Source organism: Pleurodeles waltl, chromosome 12, assembly GCF_031143425.1.
Source record: "Pleurodeles waltl isolate 20211129_DDA chromosome 12, aPleWal1.hap1.20221129, whole genome shotgun sequence".
Taxonomy (NCBI): Eukaryota; Metazoa; Chordata; class Amphibia; order Caudata; family Salamandridae; genus Pleurodeles; species Pleurodeles waltl.
The window spans coordinates 577,436,420-577,461,159 of NC_090451.1; the positions used below are offsets into that span (position 1 = coordinate 577,436,420).

Genomic DNA, 24,740 nt, shown 5'->3' on the forward strand with positions numbered 1-24,740 from the left:
TTAGCTTTTGGGTTTCCAAAACCAGTGATCAACGCCTGGTTGTCTGTGATGATAGTGGAATGTTTCCCATATAAAAACACATGAAAATGTTTGCAGGCCTATACTACAGCTAGACTCTCCTTCTCTGGCTGAGAGTAGACATATTCCGTTTCAGACATGCTTCTACTGGCATAGGCCACAATGTGTCTCTAGGCATTTGTACGGCCATTGTGTTGAGCAAGGATTGCACCCAGCCCCACTGGGCTTGCATCTACTGAGATCTCAGTATGTAACTTAGGGTCAAACTAGGCCATTTCAGTTGCATTCTCAATCGCATGATTTATTTCTCCGAAACTGTGATCGCATTCAGGAGACCACTTAAATTGAAACTGAACATTCTGGTTTAAGTCTCTCAAAGGGGCACTCACTGTAGTAAAGTCAGGAATGTACCTTGAGCAATAACTGACCATGCCTAACAAGGATCATAGCATGGTTACATCTTGTGGGGGGTACATAGATGACCATGCTTGCCCCTTCTCCAGATCAGGAGTTATCCCCCCATCAGAGAATATGTGCACAAAAAATATAAGTCTGGTTTTGTGAACCTGACACTCTTCTGCATTCAGAGTGAAACCTGCATCAGAAAGTAATTGACACATTTGGTAAGAGCCTTGTCGTGCTCCTTTTGTGTTGCCCCAATTACCAGAATGTCATCACTGTAATTGAAAGCATGCATAACAGATTAAATAATTCAGCTAATAATATCCTGAAGTATCTCCGCAGGCGTAGATACTCCAAAACTCAATCTTTTGTATCTGAACAAATTAACATGGGTCAAAAAAGTAGTAATGTACCTACAGTTCTCTTCCAGCTCGTGCTGATGATATGCTTTGTTCAGGTCAAGGTGGGAGAAGATTTTAGCTCTGTTCAGCTGCATGATCATGTCCTTGGGGACCAGGATGTCTTTCTCTCTCGATTGCTATGTTGGCCTGGCGCATATCAACACAAAAACACACTGCACCTTCACTGTCCTTTTTTGGCACCACAACTATGGAGGAAACCCACTGCACAGGACCGGTGGATCGTTCAATTATGTTATGTTTCAACAGTGTTTCTATTTCTCTCTCAACGGCTGCTTGCAAGTGAAAAGTGACTCTGCAGTGAAGTAGAGTAACAGGATGAATGTCCTCATTATTATGAAGTTGCACTTTTATCTTTTTAAGACTTCCTAATCCATGAAACAATGACTGGAACTGACTCACAATTTCAGCCTGAGTATGTTGTAGTTGGGAGATATCACTCACATGGCAGCAGTGGGAAAGCTAAGTAAGCATGCACTAGAGGGAGTTCCCTGAAGGACATGAATTGGCGCTTGTACTGATGTAGTTTTGTGTTGCAAGGTTGCTGCAAATGGCCCTAGACTATGTAATGGTTGAGAAGCAGCCCGCCTGTATACCTTTGTGTTTGACAGATTAAGGCATGGCACAGGAGACCTGCTGTTGAACTTTTCTACTGGCATGAGGTTAATGAATGCGACACAGTCTATAATTAAGGTTTTGGGGCAACTGTTCAACTTTAATGTAATTTTAGGACAGTGTTCAAATTAATTTTGTCACTTTGTTTGATGAGTCTTTTTCAACTTTTGATCTTCTTTGCAGGCAGCTAATCCTACAAGTCATTCCTTAGTTGATTTCATCAAAACACATCCATCTTATTTTCTAGTGCAAGACAATGACGTTGAAGAGTCTTCATAAGATGAATCTGATGATCAACTGTGCTTGGTTTCTACTTGTCGTAACTGATGTTGCCTTTTGGCCTTGTGGGGTGGCAAGAATGCTTCTGGAACCTTCTGGCATCTATTTTCTATTCTCACTGACACATTTGGTATCTCTTTCACTTTGAAGACCCTTATGAAGTGGTTTTCTTTCCCACAGCCTTTGCATGTCTGTCCTATAACTGGACATTTACTTTCATGGGGGAATAAAACCCACATTGGAAGCATAACTTTTTCTTCTACAGAGGCATTGACTTGTGTGTATCTATTTTGTGCTTTTGCTTGCTTATCATGATCAATTACGCGCTGTTCTTACTTCCATATCAGCAGCTTGTTGATCTGGTCATTCTTCTGCCCTTGCAGACATTCGTATTACGTCTAAATTGAGTGGCTCTCTCAACATGCGTTTTCTGATGGAATCTGAAAGGTAGCCACCAATAACTCAGGTGAGTGGCTTTGTCATCATTAAAGTCACACAACTTACAGTGCTTGAGAAGTGCATCAAGTCTCTCAACAAATTCAACCATCCTTTCACCAGCTTGTTGTCGTGCTTGGTTGAAAATGTACCTCTCGTAGTCGGCATCAGATTGAACTTGGCATCCAATGCTTCCTTTATGTTTTGATATGATGTTTCATTAGCTTGTGAGACTTTCTTTAGCACTTCTTTCACTTCTTCTTTTATTTTGTGCATCCTTCTGTCACTATTCAGAGCACATGCTGTTCAGGCAGCATTCTTCTTACAAAGCAGGACTGGCAACCTCTTCACGCAACACTGTGTTGCCTGGTTCTGGTCATCTGGTTCGATTCAAGGTCGATTGCCACTTTAATCGCCTGTGCACGTAAGTAAGTACCTAGTTGCCACTGCCTTTAGCGTTTGCTTTGTGTTGATGATGGCTCTGTGTTATGGGGCAACGCAGTAACTCTTCTTTCAGTCTTACAAACAGGTTTTGGCGGGCTTTCCAAAAGTGCTCTTCTGCAGGGCCTTTAACTTATTCAATGGGTGTGAATGAGCTAGATTAGGGCTTGACTCCACATTCACCAACTGCAGACTGCTCCGCATTGATCTGAGGCGCACGGGGCATGCACAAGCAGCTTGCTCACCTTTGCAAATTCTCAGGAACAGCAGCTTCTTTCTTCAGGGCACATCGTCCCTACTCATCGCTAGCTGTAGTGTCCTCCCCAGTCTGGGAGCATGTAAATGTGTAGGCTACACACAAAACTCTGTAAGAGACGTCTTTACTCTTCAACATGCTATTGCGTTCTGCACACACTGCGTCATAACTTTTATAACTATGCCTTAACACCTCCCATTCGATTATATAGTTGCGGTCTATAGTCCACCCAGGACCGTGAGGGCTCTAGCGCATATGATATCAAAGACTACAGTACCCACGCACAGACGTGAGTCATCAACACCAATACTATCTTACCATTAACCTTTTGACCCACCATATTTACGTTGCCATTTCACTCATTCATATGATGATTTATTTGGAATACTAAGTGGCATGACAGTATTGGTTATTCGTGGTAAGACAGGACTGGGTCTGTGTATGACTAGATTGTTCCCATTCTCGTTGAAGGACTACGGCTAATGCGCTGAGTTCGTTCTTTGACAGCTCCTTCCTCTTTTGGTGATGAGTCACCCTATTTACATTGTAAGTAAACAGAGCATGTGTCTTCTGCTTTATCTTTGATCCAATGCACATTAGGTTTGTGAGCCCGAAAATGGAGCTGCATGCACTTTCTTTTGACCATACATGCATGTTTTGCACAAATGGACATGATCTCTTTAACTACACTCTACACATTCCCAAAGTAGGATTATAGTTGTGAGCCTAGTCACAAAGCTTCATTGTTCTTCTATTTGATTACACATGCATGTTTCAAATGAATGCAACATGGTCTTTTTACTATACGTGGCTTGGCACTTCCCCCAAGGTGAGCTTACCTTTGTTTCCTTCATTTTGGTATGACATAGGAAATTTGTTTGAGCACAGTGGCCACACTGACATGCTTTGGCATTGTTTTAGGCATGCATGTTTCTCTGGGAGATGGATTTGTTTTTTTGTATTGCACTGCATAGAAGTTCACAAAACGTATATAGCTCCTGTGCCTCTCGCGTGGCTGTTCATGGCAGATTTAATACCTGTAAATAGCAGTACCTATGTGCAAATATTTGTGTTGTGAACTGCTTTAGGGTTTGTTTCATAGGTATGTGTTTTTTTAATTTATTTTGCCCTGAGGAGATCACAATCCATTACTGCATACACATGCCATACTTAAAATTGGAGGAATCCATCTACATAAAGTTTAAAGATTAAATTGGCTTTTAACAAAGAAGAAAAAAAAAATGGGAAGTGCATTGTGCCTGACTCCTTGTTGTTGTGACTACCTGCAGGTGGACTCTGGATTGAAATGATCATATAAACACCTCCATAGCATATAATACTTTTGAGGGACAAACAACAGATGGACAAAGTGTAAATCTGCTCACAGCAGGTGTTTGTAAAATATTGCTTCTGTCACTATACTTTTTTGTGAAAAAAGGTGATTGCTAATAATATATTGTGACTTTGGTGGTCATTATGACTTTGGCTGACTTCCTTGAAGACCACCAAAGCCGAGGATGCCAAAAGACCGCACACCATATTACGGATACTACTGGATTTCCGCCACACTTTGGGTGGCAATCCAGCAGTAGTCGTGCTGGGGGGCGGAGGCCCATGGGCGGTTCCACCACCGGCCGCGCCCCACCAGAAGGACACCGACCGCTGTATTATACACTGCCAGAGGTGGAATCGCCCCTTCCCATTCCCTGCTGGACGACTTCCTCCCCGGACCCGGTAAGTTAATCGTCCAACAGGGGAGGGGGTGGGGGGTGTTGTGTGTGTGTGTTGTCTGCGTGTGTGCATGAATGTGTGTATGCGTGTCTGAATGTAGAAGTGAGTGCCTATATGCATGTGTGTATGTGTATACGAGTATGAGTGTTGTGGTGAATGCGCGTTTTTCTGCATGTGAGTATGCGTGTTTGGATGGGTGTGAGTATTTGTGGTTGAATGCGTGCATGAGTGCTGAGGTGAATGCGAGTATGGATGAGTGTGAGTGAATGTGTGTAGGTGAATGAGTGTATGCCTGGTGGTGCATGTGGGTGTCTGTGTGCATGTATGCGTAGAGGGGGTGCTGTGTCGGGAGGTGGCACTGTCTCTGGGAGGGAAAGGTGGGGGGGCTGTGTCTGGAGGGGGGGGTTTAGTGCTTGCTGGTGGGGGTGGAGTCGTCGTCTACTGGTGACAGGGAAGAAATTTCCTGTCACAAGTAGCCTTTCCACCAGGGTTGAAAACCCTGGTGGAAAAGCGGCTCCTAGTACCGCCGGCGGTCTCCTGTGGACCGCCGGGTCCGAGATGCACATCTCGAGCCCAGTGGCTCTGACCGCCCTGGAGGTATGAGTGGAGATGTGGCAGGTTGGCAGAGGCCAACCTGCCACACTCAATGTGGCGGTCTTCACCGCCAGCCTGTTGGTAGTGAAACCGCCACCTTTAGGGTCGTAATGACCACCTATAAGTTTATGTCCAGAGACCCTGAAGTATTAAAACTGCATAGAACTGTAGACAGCTATATAGGTTGGCATTTATAATAAACAACGGTAATTATTAGGTCATGCTTGATTCAATCAAATTTCCAATGAAAAGTAATGATTTGATTGTGGAAGGAATTACCACGGGTTCAATGTGTTTTTTCCTGTAGTTTTATGTAGCCCAGGTTATGTGGGGAATATAGTCAAGCTCCTTTTGTATGTGACAGTACATGTTCATATGCAATAGATATGGGATAAACTGTTCTCTAGTACTGGATGCCTCTTCAAGGGCTGCCATTCTTTCCACTCACTTAATGACTGGTTAGTATCATATCTTCTTGCAGAGTCTTGCTGGTTCACTTGGTACATATTGTCATTTTCTTTAGCTCGTAATGAGAAGACAGAGGCAGCAATAACAGGGCCTGTTTCAAACATAAAATTAAATAAATTGCTAAGTTGAAGTCCCAATAATGAAATGTAGCAGAAATAGCACAATGAAAGAACCAAACTTCATCATAGCTTGGGTATAGCAGACCTTCAACAAAGATCCTAAGTAATGATCAGAAACACAAATATTGCAATGACCTTCACTTGCATTCAAAATAGCAGTGGTAAGGTGGTTGTAGATTGAAGATACAATTTGCAAGGCAACTTATTTTATGGAGGGGTGTGCTGTGGATGTGTATCTGGAACTTAATCACAAAGGTACAGTCTCTCAGCCACTTACTGCTAATACCAGACACGATGACCAACTCGCATTTTCTAATCACGTCTATAAAATAAAAGCAATCATAAATTGAAATAAACACCAATGGCTTAATCAATTGCACGCAATGGAACAGAAATACAGGGCATTGCGCTGTTCAATTAATAAGCAAACAGACCACATTTGTTTCTTAATTTTTGGTGGGTGCTTAGCCATGAACTTCCATCACTAGCAACATATTGCTTTCCTGCTGAATAACGTAAAATGAATTCTGATTTGAAATTACTGTACAGGAAAGATGCTCTGTAGTAAGAGGTCACTTTATCCAAATATGAAAAGTTGCAGCTTTTCCATAACAACACTGACCATAAAGAAAAACATTGAAAGTCTGGCTTAAAAGGTGCCATTGAGCTGTCCATTTTCTTTTTAAATTACTCTGCCAGCTGCATACTTTCTACAGGTATCCAATTTCTTCAGAGTTAATTGTGGTTACTAGGTGTCCAAAACATTTCTCTGAAGGCTTTAATCTTAGCGGTGCTTAAGTGCGGAGCACGTTATTAAATTCAGCCTTGGTGGCTGGGGAAGAAATTCCCCAGCAACTGAGGCTGTTTATTTTGACTGAAATGACAATCAGCGCGCATAGCCCCATCTGGAGGAGGGGCGCAGAAAGACTGATGCACCTATTGTGGGGTGGGAGCAAGGCATGATGCAGGAAAAAAAGGGTGTGGGGCAGTGCCTCAATCCCATAACATTTTTTTTATCCACAATGCTGTGCAAATCTCAAGCTTTGACCAAAATCACTCATTTTCCTTGCATTTCTGTGACATCAAATTCCGGAAACCTCAGGGATCCACAAAATTCATACCACCCAGAGTTTCCCAATTTGTCCCAATAAAAATGCTAATCCACTTGTGTGGCTGGGTCTAGAGTCAATGAGAAATGCTCCACAAGACTCCCATTGACCTTAGTTTGATGTGCGTCTGTCGTGGGCACTATGCCCAGCGATACATGTGGGGCAGTATTTTTATCGGGACAAGTTGAGGAACGCTGGGTGGATTTGTGCTGATTCGTGATGTTTATGTCACAAAAATGCAAGGAAAATGTGCAATTTTAGGCAAAGTTCGAGGTTTGCAGGACACTGTGGGTAAGAAACTTTTGTGGAATCCACGCAAGGCACGCTACTCTTCACTCTCCTGAGTGTTTAGTTTTCAGAAGATTGTGGGCTTGGTAAATTTCCCGGGTGGCCAACGATCCTTGGCCAAAAAAACAATGCTACCCACACTGTCAAATTTGATCTTTTTTTGGGACGAGAAATGTTGGTGTCTCCATATTGTATTTTGGGGCCTTTCCTGTTGCAGGGAATAGGCTTACCCACACAAGTGAGGTACCATTTTTATCGGGAAACTTCAGGGAATGTTGGGTGGTCGGAAATGTATGGCTTCCTGCAGATTTCAGAAGTTTCCTCACAAAAATGTGAGGAAAATGTGTTTTAAGTCAAACTTTTGAGGTTTACAAAGGTTTCTGGGTAAGAAAACCTCGTGGGAGTCACACAAGGCACCCCACTCTGCTGTCCCCTAGGTGTTGAGTTTCAAACATGTGCAGGTTTGCTACATTTCCATAGGTGCCAGCCGAGCTAGGGCCCATAATCCACAGCTAGTCACATGGTAAATAAAGGTAAGTTTTCAGTGGAAAAATGTGATGTGTTCATGTTGTGTTTTGGGGGCTTTTCTGTTGCAGCTACTAGCCCTACCCACACAAGCGAGGTGCCACTTTAATCATGAAACTTGGATGAATACAGAATAGTAGAACATTTGTGATTACCAATTGTATTTCTCTGCATTTGTGCCTTTCAAATGTAAGCCAGTGTGTAAGAAAGAAGACATTTTGAAAAATCTATAGCTTTCCAGGATCACCCATGTGTTTCACCTTGGTTTCCACCAGAAACTGAAAGTAGACTGAAAGCATACAAGTTAGGAAAAATGGGCTACATCTTTGAAAAATGTCAAAACTGTGGTAAAAATAACTTTTTGGATTCAGCTCTGCATGTTCCTGTAAGGTGGGAAAATGGTGACTTTAGCACAACAAACCTTTGATTGATGCCATTTTTAGGGGAAAAAGAGACACTTTTGGATGAATTACTATGTGTACCCTAAAACTGAAAAGCATGTATTCAAGACAAACATGTTTGTATTTTCAGATTTCAAGTTCGTTTATTTAAATGCATAGTTATTTAAAACCAATACACCATACATGCTCACACCAATTATTAAATTTAAACATAAAATTTCCATAAAACTATCTGAGAGTTCTTCAGTATTTCAGTTTGTGCATTGCGTTCCCACTCCTCTCATCTTGTATTTCAATTCTGCGTGTGTTGTAAGATATCTTAAAAGATACTAAAAAGTCTTTAATATCGTTCTTCCTAAAAAAACATTTTTGTATATAAAAGTTGTAAGATTATATATATAAAAAGTTGGTACTCAGAAAACAAAAATACCTCCATAGACTCTGAAACATAGGAACTTTAGGCAGCATGATCATTATATAGGCAAGCATATATGTTTATAATGCTTGATGTATATTTGATAAGTTTTTAACTATCAAACGCATAAACTTTATAAATCTGGTATTCAGGGTATAGTCAGAAGATTTAAAACAAGCTATCACAGCTTCTCCGCAGGACCGTATTCCCTCTGATTAAACGCTGTTTTTAGTAAAATCTTCAGCTCGTTCAGCAGACCACTACATATACAGATCAAATGTGTACTGTCTTCCACTCCACACCCACAGAGTCTACACTGGAAGTTTGCTGCCGTATGTTTCCATGGGGGTAAGTGAGCACCTCCAGGAATAAGTCCAAAGCGGTGTTTGATGAAAAGATCCTTATTTGCTTTTGACCACCCGGCCTTCAGATGCGGCTGGCATTTAAAACATTTTTACTGATTGCTAATCATCCATAAGTGCGACCTAGTTGCTAGCAGGCTCTTATCCATAAGTACTGAACTTTTCTTCGCTATGTTGCCTTCTTAGTTTGATCATGTTCGCTGAAATTTTTATCTGCTTTTTTATTTTTCCTCACCCCTGATTCCGGTGGGTTTGTTGTTGTGTATCTGTAAGAAGCCCAACTGTGAATGTATCCAGAAAAGTTGACCATATGATTAGTGGGTCACAAAGTATATCATTATGGCATTGTTCAAGTATCACAGATGAGAGGTTACCAATCGACTCCACTGATTTGTCATTCCATCAAAGTTTCTTATAGTTCTAAGTAATAACATCACTTTGTGCAGTAGGAGCAGGATTAAAGATAGGAAAGCCACAGCCAATCTCGAGACTTTGTTGACCATGGTCACTCTTTTTTGTCTTTATAATGTAATACTTAGTGATTAAAGAAAATAGGGACAAGGAGGCCACGGTGTAATCAAGTGTTACTTGGGTTCCAGTGGCATAGCATGTGACTGCCGGGGGGAGTGTCTTGTGCAAACCTCCCATTTAGGAGTCTAAGTCCAAGGCCCTCAAGGTATTTTACTAAGCAAAGTGCCTTTGTATCAGGTTTAGCTATCCCTAAGTCCCCAGTGACTGTTGTGGCACTGCAGACTGCTGATCTTGCAGCATAATGTGGGCATCCCTTTCAAAGGGATTTAGTAGTCTCATATTAAAGTCCCAAGCTACTAAAAACTCTGGAGATCTTAAGTCCTGATAACCGTTAAAATTATGTCTATTAATTTAGAGGATATGTGTTTTCTGGAGCGTACATCAGGATAGATATAAACATTTAGTAGCAAAAGTGGGCTCCTAAGCTCCTTGTTCCATCCATCTATTTTTACTTTCAAAAAGTCTTAATTTTCCTCATATGCACATGTGCATGTTATATTTAATCCAACTGAAATAAAGATTGCTAACCCCCCCACCTCGGGTGACCAAATTTTTTCCCCCCGATTGCTGGGGAAAAATAGCCAATAAATCCATCAATTGTAAATGGATTGGTAGCCCGGGTCTCCGGTTAGAAAATAATTTGACATTTTTTTAGTACACTAGTAAGGTATATTTGTTTGATATTTGATCTAACCCTGTTTATAATCCAAGAGCATACCTGGTGAGGTTTGTCATAGGGAGCTACTAAGCCAGATCGTGTTGGACTAGTCTGAAGTTACGGACTATTGTTTTTGTGGAGTGCTGTCGACAACCACCCTAAATCTAGATCCTGTAAAGGGTGAAGGTAGGATATTTTGTGCCCTAAATGTTGGTCATGTGGGCATTGATTCCCAATTGCAGATCTAGGGACTGAAAAGGGTTGATTTTGGCCTTTTGTTCTGTTTAATTTGGTTTTATTATTTTGGACCTCTAATGGGTCTGGATACCCTATTTGTTCGGGTATACTAACCCTAATTCCCCATCTTGTGAAAAAGCTTTTTTCTTTTATGACTCTTTTAACCATTTGTGGTGAATTCCAGGTAACCAGAGTTGATTTGTTTGTTTTTCCTTCATTTCTCTTTGCCCCTGGCAGGAATTCTACGGAGTCAATATCAGTAGATTCTATATTTTTTAGGGCTGGAATAACCTGAAGGAGTTTTAAAATGTTCCCTCGGTTTAAGATATCAGAAGGGACCCAAGACTGATATTGTGGTCCCAGAATCAATTGCTTACAATCTGCAGGAGGACTATTTTTTGGACTTCTTGTAGAGTCGTCTTGCTCTCCGACTAGAGCTCTGCCTTTGTGTTCTATTTTCTGGAATTCTGGCAAAAGTCCTCTATCTGGCCTTCCTGGATTTGATGCCTTTAGTCTCGCATCTGGTCTAATTATGGGCTCTATCGCAGAGAGTGATCTGGGAAGTTACAGCATTTCCTTTGTCCCTGCTCTCACCATTTCCAATTGTCTAATAGCTGACCCATTTCCTTTTTCTGCCTGAAACGAAGTCATTCGAGCCCCTTGTTGTTCAGCACATTTGAGATTTATAGCTGTAATACTTATGCCTTCTTCCTCCAAAAACTTCCTATGAGTTTCTGGAGTAATATATGCTTCGGTTTTGGACTCCCTTTGGTATAATTTAATATTTTGGGGTACCTGCTTGGCTTGATCTGTTCGCTTTTGGTTTGTCTGAGCCTGTCTGTCCTTCATTATTTTATGCTCTACTGTAGTGTTTGGGTCATTTGAATACCTAAGGACAGGGTTTGTGGGCCCCTTTTTTTGAAAATTGAATAATGGGAACAGATTGTTGACCGTTGGACTGTTCCTTTTGCTGATACTCGAGTCATGAGACATTTGCATCCCATTACTTAGATCTTTAGGGAGGAGAGGAACTTATCTTTATAGTAGTAGGGCCCATTACAAAGTAACTTTTTTTGTTCCTTGCTTTCTGTTGCTTTTTCTTTTGTCTTTTGGTGGCCAGATTTCAGAGTGCAACAAATTGATCGCAGATTTAGGAGGGGGGAATTATCAGGTATTTGGGACTCAGATTGGCTACTTTCCCCTTCCTCACGAGAATTTCACTAGACATACCTTTTCCCCAGAGGTTTTCCCCTGACCAAACCCCCATTCTTCAGAGAAATCTCTTTCATTATCAGTTTTTGTCTCAGGATAGCGAGTGGCTGGGCTGGCCATATTTACTTTTTGATCTACCAACTCCAACCATTTGGGAGATTCTTGTTCTGCAGATTTGATTTGATTTAGATTCACCTTTAGATCTGCTATAATTACATTTAAGGCTTTTGGGAGTGTGGCGAGTTTGTTAATTATGGGCTCACAAGTACAATCTGTTTTTGTCAGCTCTGCGAAATTCTGTGCTCGCTTTATCAAGATGTTTAGATTTGACAACTTCTGATCTCTCCCTGAGACTGATTTTGCCATGACATTTAGCAGGTCAACCTGGGCATCCATTTTTGACGACTGATATGACATGGCATCAAGTCAGTTGTGAGATCTTAAAGAAGATATCCCATACTGCGTTTTTATCCAATTTAGTTGGAATAATTTGTGTAGTTGGTGAGTTCACCTTTATGGGCTCCATATATTCGAGTTAATTTGTGTTTTTGATATTACAGAGGCATTTGGGGATCTAACATCAAGGGCAGAAATAGCGGATTGAGTATCTGAAGTAGAAGCCTGCATTTCATGTGGAATTTCTCCTGTATCTTTAGTTGGAGAACCTTTAAAAGGTGTGTAAGGTGGAGCTCAATTCCAATTGCTTGCGTGGTGGAGAACTAAGGTTACGATTTAATGAGCCTATTTTTTTTTTATTATTGTTCAAACTATGACTAGTTTCTGAAATGTGGTTCTCCTTTCGCATTTGCCAGGCCTCCTGTGTCCCGAGACCAGATAGTCTTTGCATAGAGTCCATACCTCTTTTAATAACTACATTTACCTCAAGAGGTGGTTTAAAACCGAATTGTGAATGGCCTGTCGGAGTTTATAGGGCTGGACAGATGGAGGCAATTGGGGACGGTGATGATGACTTGAGGATCAAAAGTTCTAAGTCGCTAATCAAACCACAGACATTTTCTTGATTTTTATTTTCCACTGACTTTGTTGTATTATCAAAAGCAGATTTCTCAGCCCCCCTCTCCTCCTTGAGCCCACTTATATCACTTTGTTCATATAGCAGACTGCTTTAGCTTTTTATGGGGGAGATAGGATGGGGTAGATCCGCAGAGCCATTTGGTATAGAAAGAACTGCGTCCACAGGATCTTTCAGAAAGTTATATTTATGGGGAATGTTCACTGATTTCTCAAACCTTTGTAAGAAGGGGGTTATTGGAGGAATTAAGGGCTGATACTCAGACTTTGTTTTTCCTTTCAGTTTGTCTGTTGAAATATTGATCTTTTTACTCCTCTGTTTGCGGCTGAAAGGCCCTTTCTTTCCCAGATTGCATCTTCACTGACCTTATGGTTTTTCATCACACTCGTTTTATAGACGCACTGCCACGCCTCAGGGATTGAGGGGCATGCGCACTTCTCCTCAAAACAGCTACTGGATCCGCCTAAATATGCTCCTGAATCTTCTGCAAACCGATAGAGAGCTTGGTCGACCCCCAGGGGTTTCCAGTGAGGATGGCCTTGAGCATCAAGTTTAGTCACAAAAAAAAAAATGTGCAGCCACACCTCAGCCATTGAGGTGAAAGAGCATGCAGTCCTTTTCTCCACCTAAAAATACGGTGGAGACTGCTAGCAAGGCACTCAGTATGGTGAGTGGGTTACAGTGGCTTCCCACGAGCCGCACCCAGGCCTAGCCGGGCCGCTTCTGTGGTGGCCTGGACTCTACCTTTGGCAGCAGTCACCTACGACTGCCGCACTCACCAATACTGTACCGATACTGCCAAGACTGCCCGGTTTTCACTGTATTTTGCTTATTTTGCTGTGCTATGTTCCTATTTAGGCCTCTTTGCCACTAGCCTTCTTTTCTCCTTTCTGTCCTTTCTCTGGACTCCTGACCTCTTGCTGCTTCATCCTGTGTCCCGCCCCACTCTACAACCCCACTGACCACCCTCCTACCTCCCTCCTCCTCCTCCTCCTCACCCTTAAATGCTCTCCAATGAAGAGGGAAGAGGGAGGGTCGGGAATTCAGCACACTGCGCAGTGGTGCTGGGGGAGAGGCTGCCCACGGGCTGCTCGTTTTGATTTATTTTGGTTTTAACATTATTTTAACATTAGAATGCCACTTGATGGTTTATATTAATTTATGTTGCACAAACACTGCACAAACACTGCAGCAATAGATGCAGCTCCTTAGGGGGCAGGGGTGGGCGGCAAGGACCAAGCGTGAAAAAAACACGGATTGGAGCAGCACTTTATCGAGAATCGCTTTAGTTTATTTCCTGCCGCTCACCCAACGCAGGTCCTTGCCTTGCTTTGCTCGCTCCGCTCGCCGAACAGCACCTCCTCCAGACGCTCTCTGCGTCCTCACTCCTCCAGACGCTCACGGCATCCTTGCTCGACGCCCCTGGCACAGCCGCACAGCCAATAGCTGTGCTCAATCCGCTTCCCCTCCTCAGCTTCAGGCACTCTCTGCGTCCTCGCTTGGCGCCCTTGGCACAGCCGCATAGCGATAGCCGCTCCTCGCTCGTTGCTCTCATTACTCTCAGCTTCCGCTTCCACTTGTGACACGAACAGCACATTGAACTGCAGAACAATCTAAGTAGTATTTTCAGATTTCATAAGCTGATGCTTGGAGCAAAAAGCAGAATTCCCAAAATAAATTTAAACCTGATATTTTACTGAAAAAAAAAATCAAACTGTTGAGAAGACTATGACTAATATTATTAACTTGGTGCTAAGGCCACTGCAGACATGACTTTTATGTATTGTCCATGTAAAGGTATTCTGTATTGACAAAGCATTTTTTACATTACTGCTAGGAACCGTACCTGAGGCACTGATCTCTGCAGATAATCTTGCATCGCGTGGTGACCAATATAACCTTGTCTGAAGTGATTACAACTACTTCTCAAATAATAAAGGTGTCTCAAGAGGTTGGAAATCTATGTCCTAGACCAGTGGTTCCCAACCTGTGGTCCGGGGACCCATGGGGGTCCACAAAGCCTCCTCAGGGGGGCCGCAACTGCTCAGGAAATTAAATAACATTAACAGATTAGGTCCCCAGCTTTCAGTAATGATTCAGTGAAGGGAATCCCCGGATTACAATAATGATTCAGCTGGGTCCTCGGGTTCCAGTAATGATAATGATCCACAGAAGTCAAAAGGTAGGGAACCACGGCCCTAGACCAATGGAGGCCAGGCTCCTGAGTTTCCGGAAACAGGAACACATTCTACAAGTGACCTGAGAGCATGGCCCAGGTACTGTAGACAACAATAAAATTCACATCTTCCCAGAAACACTAAACAGGTGCAGCACAAGGGACGAGCCTCCATGGACATTAAACAAGCTCTATGCAAACATGAGGAGCAATATGCTCATTTATACCCAACAAAGTTGGGGGTTCTAGCGGACTCAGATCACTTTTTTAATCTCTCCTGTGGAAGTATGAAATTTGATAGAGAATGCTGGGATACCACAAACGGAACTTGGTAGAAAACCACACCATGTAGGCACAGTCCTGTAATGTGAGAGGTTTGAGGACCCCATCTAAATGCACCGTTTATGCATATGAAGGAAAATACATATTAAATGCTCGTCTCATCACTCCAGAAGTGAACATGAATGCACTTACTGCAATAATTAGGTAGGATGGATCAATAAAATCGATCAAGTCTATCAGCAGCTCATTATGTAATAACTGACGTTGTGTGTGCTTCCAGTGTCCCTTACTGCTTGATGGATAGGTCTATTGTTGTCCGAAAGTATAGAGGCTATAGAGTACTAGAGTACTATCGACCAACAACAGATGTATTTATCAAATAGCAGGGGTGTGGAATTCCTATAGTCCAACACCCAGGACATATTGTTTGGGGTCAAGGACAACAGGTTTTCAAGTTTATTTTGTGCTTGGGACAAGTAGGCCCAACCCATGCAGCACAAATCCCTTGGCTACCAATTTACAGTACCACATTAAAAAGCAGGGAAAGGAATTGTCTGCAGTTGAGATAATGTGCCCATATGTTAATGCCATTCGAAATTGTATTTAAGGTTCGTTAATGCAAAGCCTTTATTATTAGGGTGAGAGTTCTAAATAAATGTTGTAAGCTCGGACTGCACTACTGACAGTGGTTCAAGTAAAAGAACACATACACATGGGGGGATTGACATTTTGCTAAACTACTGTGAAATCTAGATACCATTTCTTTGAAGCATCATTTAGTAAAATTTGTTTATGCTTGGAAAAAAAATAATAATAATGGAAAGTCTCTGTAACCAATTTCAACAAGTCAATGGTAAACCTGAATATAAACAGGTGCTGGCAAAGCCAAAAGATCTAACATTGGTGGTCAGCCTTTTGGTTTTGTTAAAGCGTGTATGTTTTTTCATGGCTTTTGTGAAACGTTACTGTTGTGGGAGCTGCTGGACCCTCACCATTGTAACAAATATAAGCAAAAATATTTTTTGGGTCGTAATAAGCACACATTGCCACAGTGGTTACTGGCACTGAACAAAACTACTTGTGTGCCAGTATGCTCCTAGTGAAAGATCAGATTGCGATCATTGTAATGTAATGTAACATGAATTTATAGCACAAGGAACCGTTCATGTGAGTCTATCCAGGCGATGAGTAGGAACGTGTTCTGTAAGAAGGATCAGTGACAGTGCAGCCTGCCGATAGATGGGTAGAGAGAGATATAATTATATTTAAAAATAAGGTCTTGGTTAACACCAGACCTAATCAGGGGCCCAATTCTTAAATAAAGTCACAAAAGTGTGCCCATAGTATATGCCTTTGCATTAGTGCAGATTTATGTATTTCATTAATTCACAAGAATTTACAAAAGTAGACCAGGAAATCGTAGTCCTAGAAAATATTTGTGAAGTATATTTTAGCACGAACAAGTATGCAGGTGAAGATTTTCTCATGCGAAAGCCTGTTGAGCATTTACAAGTTCACTTTCCCTTTAACCACTTTTTTTTCCCAACCCTGGAAGACATTTTACTTCTGACCATTGTCAGGAGTACATTTCCAACCTTTCCCAATATGGGTAATGATTAGAAAACACCTAGTTAAAACCCTTAAAACATGCAAGTAATAGGATTGCACAAACTAAAAAAAGGCATTCCAGCCTTGGAACTATTGCTTACCGCCAGTTCCTGCCCCAGTATGTAGATCTGCAGAAAGGTGGCAAAATAAAGAAATTGCTACTATTAAAGTCCTACTATAGTATGAGCTCTGGTATAATCGGAGAGGCTATTATCAGAGTTCTAATATGAGACTACTGCCATAGTTTGTAGCCACACGACAAGGCACCAGATGGACAAGTGGATTTTTTTAACAGGACAAGTAGATTTATGAAGCAACCTGTCCCACGGACAAGTAGATATTTTGTTTAATTCAACACCTCTGCAAACACATCATCACTTATCAAATAATTAGCGTTTGACGGATTTGACTGAATTATTGATCCATTACAGCTAATTACTTCAGTACGAGCATTTCACGTACACTGAAAAAGTGATGAGATTTATATGGGGACTGAGATAAACTACTTACCCCCTTGGCGATTTGTGTATCAGAATTTTGTAAGCCCTGATAAAGTCTACGCAACAACACCTGATGAAACTTGTGTTGGCTATTGGTTTTGGATGGAAGAAGTGGAATAAAGAGCATCTAATGATCATACTTTTTTTTTATAATCAACTCTATTGGTTTTTGCACAAGTAAACAAAATGTTTAGTTCCAACATTTCACACATCTGACTTAATACCCTCACAGATAATGTGTCTGCAGTTTTACAGTTGGTTATGCAGAACCATATTTGGTAATATTCCCACACTTTGCCCCAAACCTTGGTGTTAGTCGGAGGGCAACCTCTGGTGATATATATATGGACTCCTCTAGTTTTGTATACCATTCAAATCTTGCTCGCCAATCCATTAGTGTGGGGGGTTCAGGGTGGAAATTTCTACTTACGGGCAGTATCTTGTTTGGCAATCATTGTTTCCATATTCACCAAGTAGAGTTCCTAATGAAAATACTTGTTAAGAATTTGCATATGGTCTTCTGTGTGCTTGCAAGAATCAACCTTATTGCTGGCAAAGGTATATGCAGTACTCTGGTACTTCCATAGTATATGCAACTGAGATCCTGTTGTGGTTCACCAAAGTTTAACGCACTAGCAAAAATGTATAAGAGACTTTAGTTGGAGGCAGAGATCCATCTAGTTGGTGATTTATATTTGGTTGGGTGATCTGTACCTTTCAGGTGCTAAGAAGTGAATTTGAAGTGGCAATGGGCCATTTTTTGGTGCACAGCACTATGAATAAAGCAGTGAGACAGACTTGGACAAAAGAAGAGAATACCCTGTTACATCTTAGGTATTATTTTGTCCAAAATCCTAACATTTGACAAATGCAGACATACAGTGCCCACCATATACTCCCTAACAGTGCCCAACTTTCAAAGAGACTTCTCGCAATTGAAGGGAAAATGGGAGCAGAAACTGAAAACAAAAATCACTGACCGGGTATGGGTAAATATAATGGTGTACACAAAAAAGGTGATGAGGAAGACCCTATTTAAATACGCTCATCTTAATTATTTACATTGGACTTATTTGTCCCTGACAAGCAGAAATAGAATGGTCCCTGGTGCAACAGATTCCTCCCCAAGATTTCAAAAGGGGAAGGAGATTTTTATCATATGGTGTGGGAATTTACACTTAAAATAATATTTGGTCAAAGCATTTGAGCCAACAATGGAAGTCTTAGGCAGAACCATGGGGCTTGACCTCTTGCAGTGCTTGTTAAGTCAAATGTAAAGTACAAATCCAATAAACGTGTATTAAATTTATTGACCTAGAACTAGTGTTAGCTAAAAGAAACATTGCCAAAGGTTGTAAAGTACATAGTGTTCAGTGATATCAGAATGGCCCACAGCTGTTATTATCATGTTACTCACACAATGCAGGATTAATGGTAGAGGGGAGGCAACAGATATCTGGTATACAATACTTTTGGCTATAGTGGCTAAATCTGATAACCCCTCCCTATTAAAGCTATAAGACACACATGGTATTTGATAACACTCTGAATGCTGAAGTGTGGTTGGCCACGGACTAAGAAATAAGCTACGGTGTGGCATTAAGTTCTGACATTGTTCCAAAATAATATTTAGAGCATAAATTAAGTTTAGCATGTACGCCCTTTCTGATGACAGGGTGGAGGGGGCTACTCCTTTTCTATGGAGCAAAAAACAACAAAAAACACCCAAGCCCAACCCTTCACAGTGATGGTGAAAGTGGCTAACAAACGTTGAAGGAATCACCTAGGTGACCGATCTGAAAATCATCAAAAGAAAAAACACATTGTGCTTCCAACCAAGATGCAAGCATGACACACGTGGAGAGGTATGCGTATCACACAAAAGGCTGCATTATTAGCTGAACCAATCCATCGAGTGAGTACATGTTTTGAAGGTTGCAAAACTTTCCAAGAGGGACACAAATTGAAAAATAAGGAGTCAGTCAGTAAGAAAGAAGTCACCCTCTCCAAATGAATCTGAACAGCTCTTCTCCCACGTAATGCATGAAGATGAACCTACTCATGAAAAGAGGCTGTAGCACAGTAAAGAAAAAATGTCTTAGTCACAATGAAAAAAGAAGCCACCTTATGAATCAAAGAAGGGCCCAATCTCAGAACAAGCCTGTCTGGGAAAACCCAAGAAATGAAGATTTACAGGACAAAGCTCACAATTCATACAGCCCCCAGGCTCATGTGATATTTAAAAGGAAGAACACCTTCTGTATTAGACTCCGGAAAGATGCTGACTCTAATCGTTCAAAAATAGCCTGATGGAAAACTTCCAAAACTAATGTAATTTTCTGCCAGGAACTGGGACTGTTCTAGCATGACAGGAGAAAGAAAACAGCCAAGTGCAAAGAGTAAGTTAAGGCCTAAATCGCTCTTGCAGGTTACCAAAAAGCCTTAATAAAAACCCACTGAGAAGGAGCTGCTACTGACAGGTCTAAGTTGAATAAGTTCTGCAAGAACATTAACATATAAACTTTGTCCCAGACTTGGGATCCACCACTTTAGAGTAATACCGCTTCTGGAATGGACCAATAATTACCCGAAGAACACAGGGTATGCTGCCTCCTCTAGAAGGCCTGAACAGCAATCTTCAAAGACCTAGGCAACCCTCTATTCTGAAAGACTATATTTTCAACTCCCTCGTCAACAACAAAAGACAGCTCAAAACTGCAGGGGACAGATATAGAGATTGGAGTGGAGAAGGATGAGATAGAAGCAGCCATTCTGGCTCCATCATCAGAAGAAGCAAAGTGAAACAAGGAAGAACAGGTCCAGGTTGTCACAAGCAGAGCTACCTATACTACCTGTCGCCTGATTTTTTTTCCAGATTTTTCGGGATGACGGGAAAAGAAGGAAAGACATGAATCCAACCTTTAGGTGAGAAACAGGTCAGAGCATTGATAAGCTCAGCTCTGTCCACCCGAGTTTGGGGTACAGAAAACTGAAAAGAGAGAAAATTCCCTAGATCTACAAAGAGGTCCATCTTGGGCTGCCCCAATCACTTGCATTTTGAACTTAACATATCCAGGCCAACAGAGGTGCTCTGAGATGATGGAAAGACACTACTGTCACACTGGCTACTCGATGTGAACTGTACTGTGTGAAAACACACCAGCTTTTAACCACTGAAAAAATTGTTATAGCAATGATTCCTGGAATAAGTGTCTCTTGAAGTACAACTTTGCAGTCACACCGTCTCTTCTGCTCAGTACTGCTCATCTCATCAGCTGAACTGCAAAGAAGGCAATGTAAAGAAAATACAGTTTAACTCTCTATCAAAAAAGGTTATAAGCTCTCTGAAATTTGTTCATCATTTATGTTAGGAGCACAAGGGTGATTCACTGAGAAGTTAGCAATAAAGGAAGGATCCAGAGATGCAACAGGGGTGTCATATCATATTCTTAGTTATGTTGTTAACTGCAATGTGAATGATGACCCTGAATCAAAGATTTCCAGGGTTTCTGAACAAACTCACTGTTAATTCTCTAAAAAGGGGCCAATCAAAAGTAACACACAAGAATTACAAGAACCTAGGAATAGGGTTTCAGTTTTCTCACAATAGTGCAGATCAGGAAGCTCGGAATCCACAGATTACCAAGCCATTCTCTGCGGTACATGAGAGTCAATCACTTACAGTTCTGCTGCTATCACCAGTATACATGTGATAGTCACTATTGTGGCTAATCAGGACATTTTTAAAAGCTCAAGCCGTACAATAAAGAGATCTGGAGGACGGACAACATTGTGGCACTACACAGGTACTTCACAGATTATGTAAAAGAAAAAGACTAATTTTGATTTTTAGGCAAAATGGCCCTGGTCAATGGCGGACCACATTAATTCCCTGGTATTCATTAGGGGTGATTCTGTATCCCTCTGTTGTCTAAAGGCCAACTAAAAGGCACAGGTGTATGCGGAATTCTGAGGAGAGTGGCTAATCCTCCACAACAAAGAGCCACAACCAAAAACAACAAGAAATCCGTCAGTCAGGGAATTTAATGAAGGGACATTCCAGAGCTTGTGTGGGCAGCTAGGCCTGCAGGATAAGAATGAGGGAGGGTTGACCAAAGGTGTTTCATGATTATTTGAGGATATCTGAAGGCTAAACGGCTTGTGACTAAGAGCTTATTGAAGGATGATCTACTAGAACTGGTCTCTCATGGATAGCTATGGGGCCGGTAAAGGCAAGCTAAGAGTCTACGAGTTCCTCTCAGGGCTGGATTAAGGTACCTTAACGTTCACAAAGGATTTCATGGCTCTCGATGAGACATCTAATGCAGTGTGAGGTTCATTTATGAGTTTTCCGGAGTTCTGTAAAAGTTTTTAAAAAGTGATAACAGAGGGTGAGTTGAAGACAATCTGGTTATGAAATCCCACAAAGGATCTCTGCACATGGGTTGATTCGCTGAGTGCAACATGAGAGTGTCTGAGGAAAAAAGGAGTGTCCCCATTGGCCAGATGACGAGCAATGAGGCTTGAGCGCTGCAGGGGCAGGCTGAAGGGGTAAGAGGTCTGGTTAAATGTGTCCAAGGACCAACTGGGAGCTTCTGAGGGCAGGAACAAGGTTAGAGTGAGCCAGATTTGGATCTCTGCAGGCCAATGGTATATGGAGGACCAGGACAAATTAGTGGAAAGCCAGTTCAGGTAGTCTGAAATGCAGCTAAGGAGCGATACAGTGGGGAATCAGGGATTGAAAGGTTGGCTAAGGGAAACGGAGGGATGGTCAGGGTGGTTGGTTGTGTTGGTTACAAAATCCAGATGATAGCTTGCTTGCCCTGGTTGTGGGGTTTCACAGCTGACTAATGTCTGAGTTGACTTAAATCCAGCTTGCGATCTCTATGGAGCATCTTAGGATCTTCCATAGCTGGCTGCGTCCGTTAGGACTGGCTCCAGGTGTCTGAGGACCTCATTAGGGTCTGTGTGTCTTCCAAGGTCTGAGGGTGTTTAAAGGCCAAGCGTTTGTCTCCAAACGCCTGATGTGGGCATTTAAAGGCCATCTGAGCACATGCGGAGAGGGTCTGTGTGTGAAATTAAGTGAAAAAAAAGAGGATTTACTTTTTCTGTGTTTAACAATTCACTTTTATAATATCATGTTATGAATTAATGCAATTTTAGTGTAAAATGGGGGTAATCCTTAATGTAAAATTCAGTTCAGATACTTTCAACTTCAACTGCAATACTTAAAGGTCTGTAATATTTATGTATCCTTGATTTTTCCAACTGTTACAAATGGGAGACAGTCACAGTTTAGTTAAAATACTTCTACTGCCTCATCCACGTAAAATATAGCACAGCAGCCAATTAGGTTTACAAAGCAGTACACGTATTACCCATTACTAGTACAATAGCCCTGGTGCAAATCTATGGTAATATAATATTTAAAGAATGCAACAGGATACAGGTCCATGCTACCTAGAAGGTCTGGCACAATGACTCTTGGTCCAATTCTAGACAGTCTAATCCAAAGAAACAAAAAACAAAAATCTCCTAATTCATTGCATTTTGGGACCATGCCGCAATCGACATGGTGTCAACCTCTTCTCAACCTTCCTTTCCTTCTATACCCCAAGTAACATTTAGCTTCTCCATCTCCTTTAATTACTCTTTCCTGGGTCAACACATAAATCCCTTGCCACAAAGCCCACATCCATTCCACGATAGCCTAAGCATGCCCTCTTCACAAATGTAGCTGCCAACATTCACTTAGTAAAGGCACTTCCCTAACCCTACAGACACCAAATCTCCACAAATCTACTCACATTCCAGTGCGCAATGGAAACTTATGAACAGTTCTGAAGCGGACCTCCAGAATACTGAATAATTACCAGTAGCCTAGTGTACACCAGACAGTGCCCAATAACAAGACTTTCTAATAAAAACATAGGGACAAAATAATACGAACCCTAAGACAAGGAGATATATACACCACAAAAGGGGTTTCCAAACACAAAGAGAATATGCAGAATCTGGGACAAAAAAAAAAAAAGACTGAAAAAGGAACTTGAATTACACATAGACAAAGAACACAATCATATTGTGAAAATCAATACAGACACCAGCCAAGAGGGGAATCCTGACATGATGAAAATATTACTCAGTGAATAAACTTTTACACATTTATAGAATTACATGAGAACATCTAACACTCATATCTTCAGCTCCTATATCTGACATAAAAGAAGATAAACATTTCCATGGTGATTGGATTTAAATAAAGATAAAGGAAAACCTAAATAAGCCATTAAACCCCCCTGTTCCCCTTACTTCTAAGTGCAAGTGTTTTTTTTCTAGAGTACGTTCTATGAAGTCAGGGTCTCGATCATTGTCCTGAGACTTGAGTACATAAAAGTTAATATATTTCTTTGTGTCTTGAATTGATTTTTAGATGATGTATATCTCAGCTGGATAACAGATCTTTTGTTGAAAAACGTTTTCACTTTTCATTTCAAACCAAACTTATAAATGTCCTCCTTCAATTTACTAAATTTATATACATTAAATGGGCAGAAACCTAATTCCATTGCACAGTAATATTATGTCTCCTTGTAGTAAGCTGTTTGACAGCTCAATAAGAAAGCATTGTTTTTCTCCTCAAGATAGTGGCTTTGGTCTGTTTTAACTCAGAAGTGCTTTAGTATTATTCGTAGTTGCCAACCTCATCCTCAACAATGTTTAACCTGTCACTCTCATAGCTTCTGTCCATGATTTTTTTCACCTTTCTATCTTTTGGACACCTTTGACGTCATTCTTGTACACAGGTGTGGAATTTATTACAATATCTACTTGTCCATGGGACAGGTTGCTTCTTAAATATACTTGTCCTGTAAAAAAAATCCACTTGTCCCTTTGGTACCATGTAGTGAGGTGACAAAGTATAGCAGCAAACTCGTTATGTGAGAGCTCTGATAATAGCCTCTCTGATTATGCCAGGTCTGCTACTATAGTATACTTGCACACTTGCAATTTCAATCCCTACTATTGCAATTTCCTTATTTTGTCACCATTGCGCAGACCTACATACTGGGGCTGGAGGAAGCAGTAAGCAGTAGTTCCAGGGGTGGAATGGCTTTGAGTCTGCAAACCTACTAACTTGCATGTTTTAAGGATTTTCACCAGCTCTCCTACAATCTTTTCCCATAATGAGAAAGGTTGGAAATTTACGCCTGACAGTGGCAGAAGTAGACGTTCTTCGAGGGTTGGGAAAAAGTGGTTGGAAGGAAAGTGAACTTGTAAACGCTCAATAGATTTTCACCTGAGCAAATCTACACATGCATATTTGCTAGTGCTGAAATAGAGTTCACAAATATTTTCTAGGAGTATGATTTCCCGGTCTACTTCTGCGAGTTTTGTGAATTCATGAAAGCCACTATTTCAAAGACATATACCATGGGTGCACTTTTGTGACTTTCTTAAAGAATTGGGTCCCTAATTAGGTCTGGAGTTAACAAAGACATTTTGTTTTTATTAAACTTCTATTTCTCTCTCCATCAGCTGGCTTTACTGCAAGTGATCTCATTCTGCTCTTCTACAAGGAGCATATTGGCACACAAAGTAGTTTTGTTTAGTGCCAGGAACTAT

At 41.3% G+C, this 24,740-nt stretch overlaps 1 protein-coding gene across 11 annotated transcripts in view; it reads right to left on the reverse strand.

Moving 5' to 3' along the window:
• LOC138268241 (butyrophilin subfamily 3 member A1-like) overlaps positions 1–24,740 on the reverse strand; it is a 330,155-nt gene that overhangs the window by 282,795 nt on the left and 22,620 nt on the right. For 9 of the 11 annotated variants that reach the window (XM_069217715.1, XM_069217713.1, XM_069217710.1 and 6 more), the window contains one exon: positions 5,639–5,749. The exons of the other annotated variants lie outside the window; for them this stretch is intronic. In XM_069217715.1, coding sequence (XP_069073816.1) covers positions 5,639–5,749 — 111 coding nt within the window. The remainder of the gene's footprint in view (positions 1–5,638; positions 5,750–24,740) is intronic. 11 annotated transcript variants of the gene reach the window in all.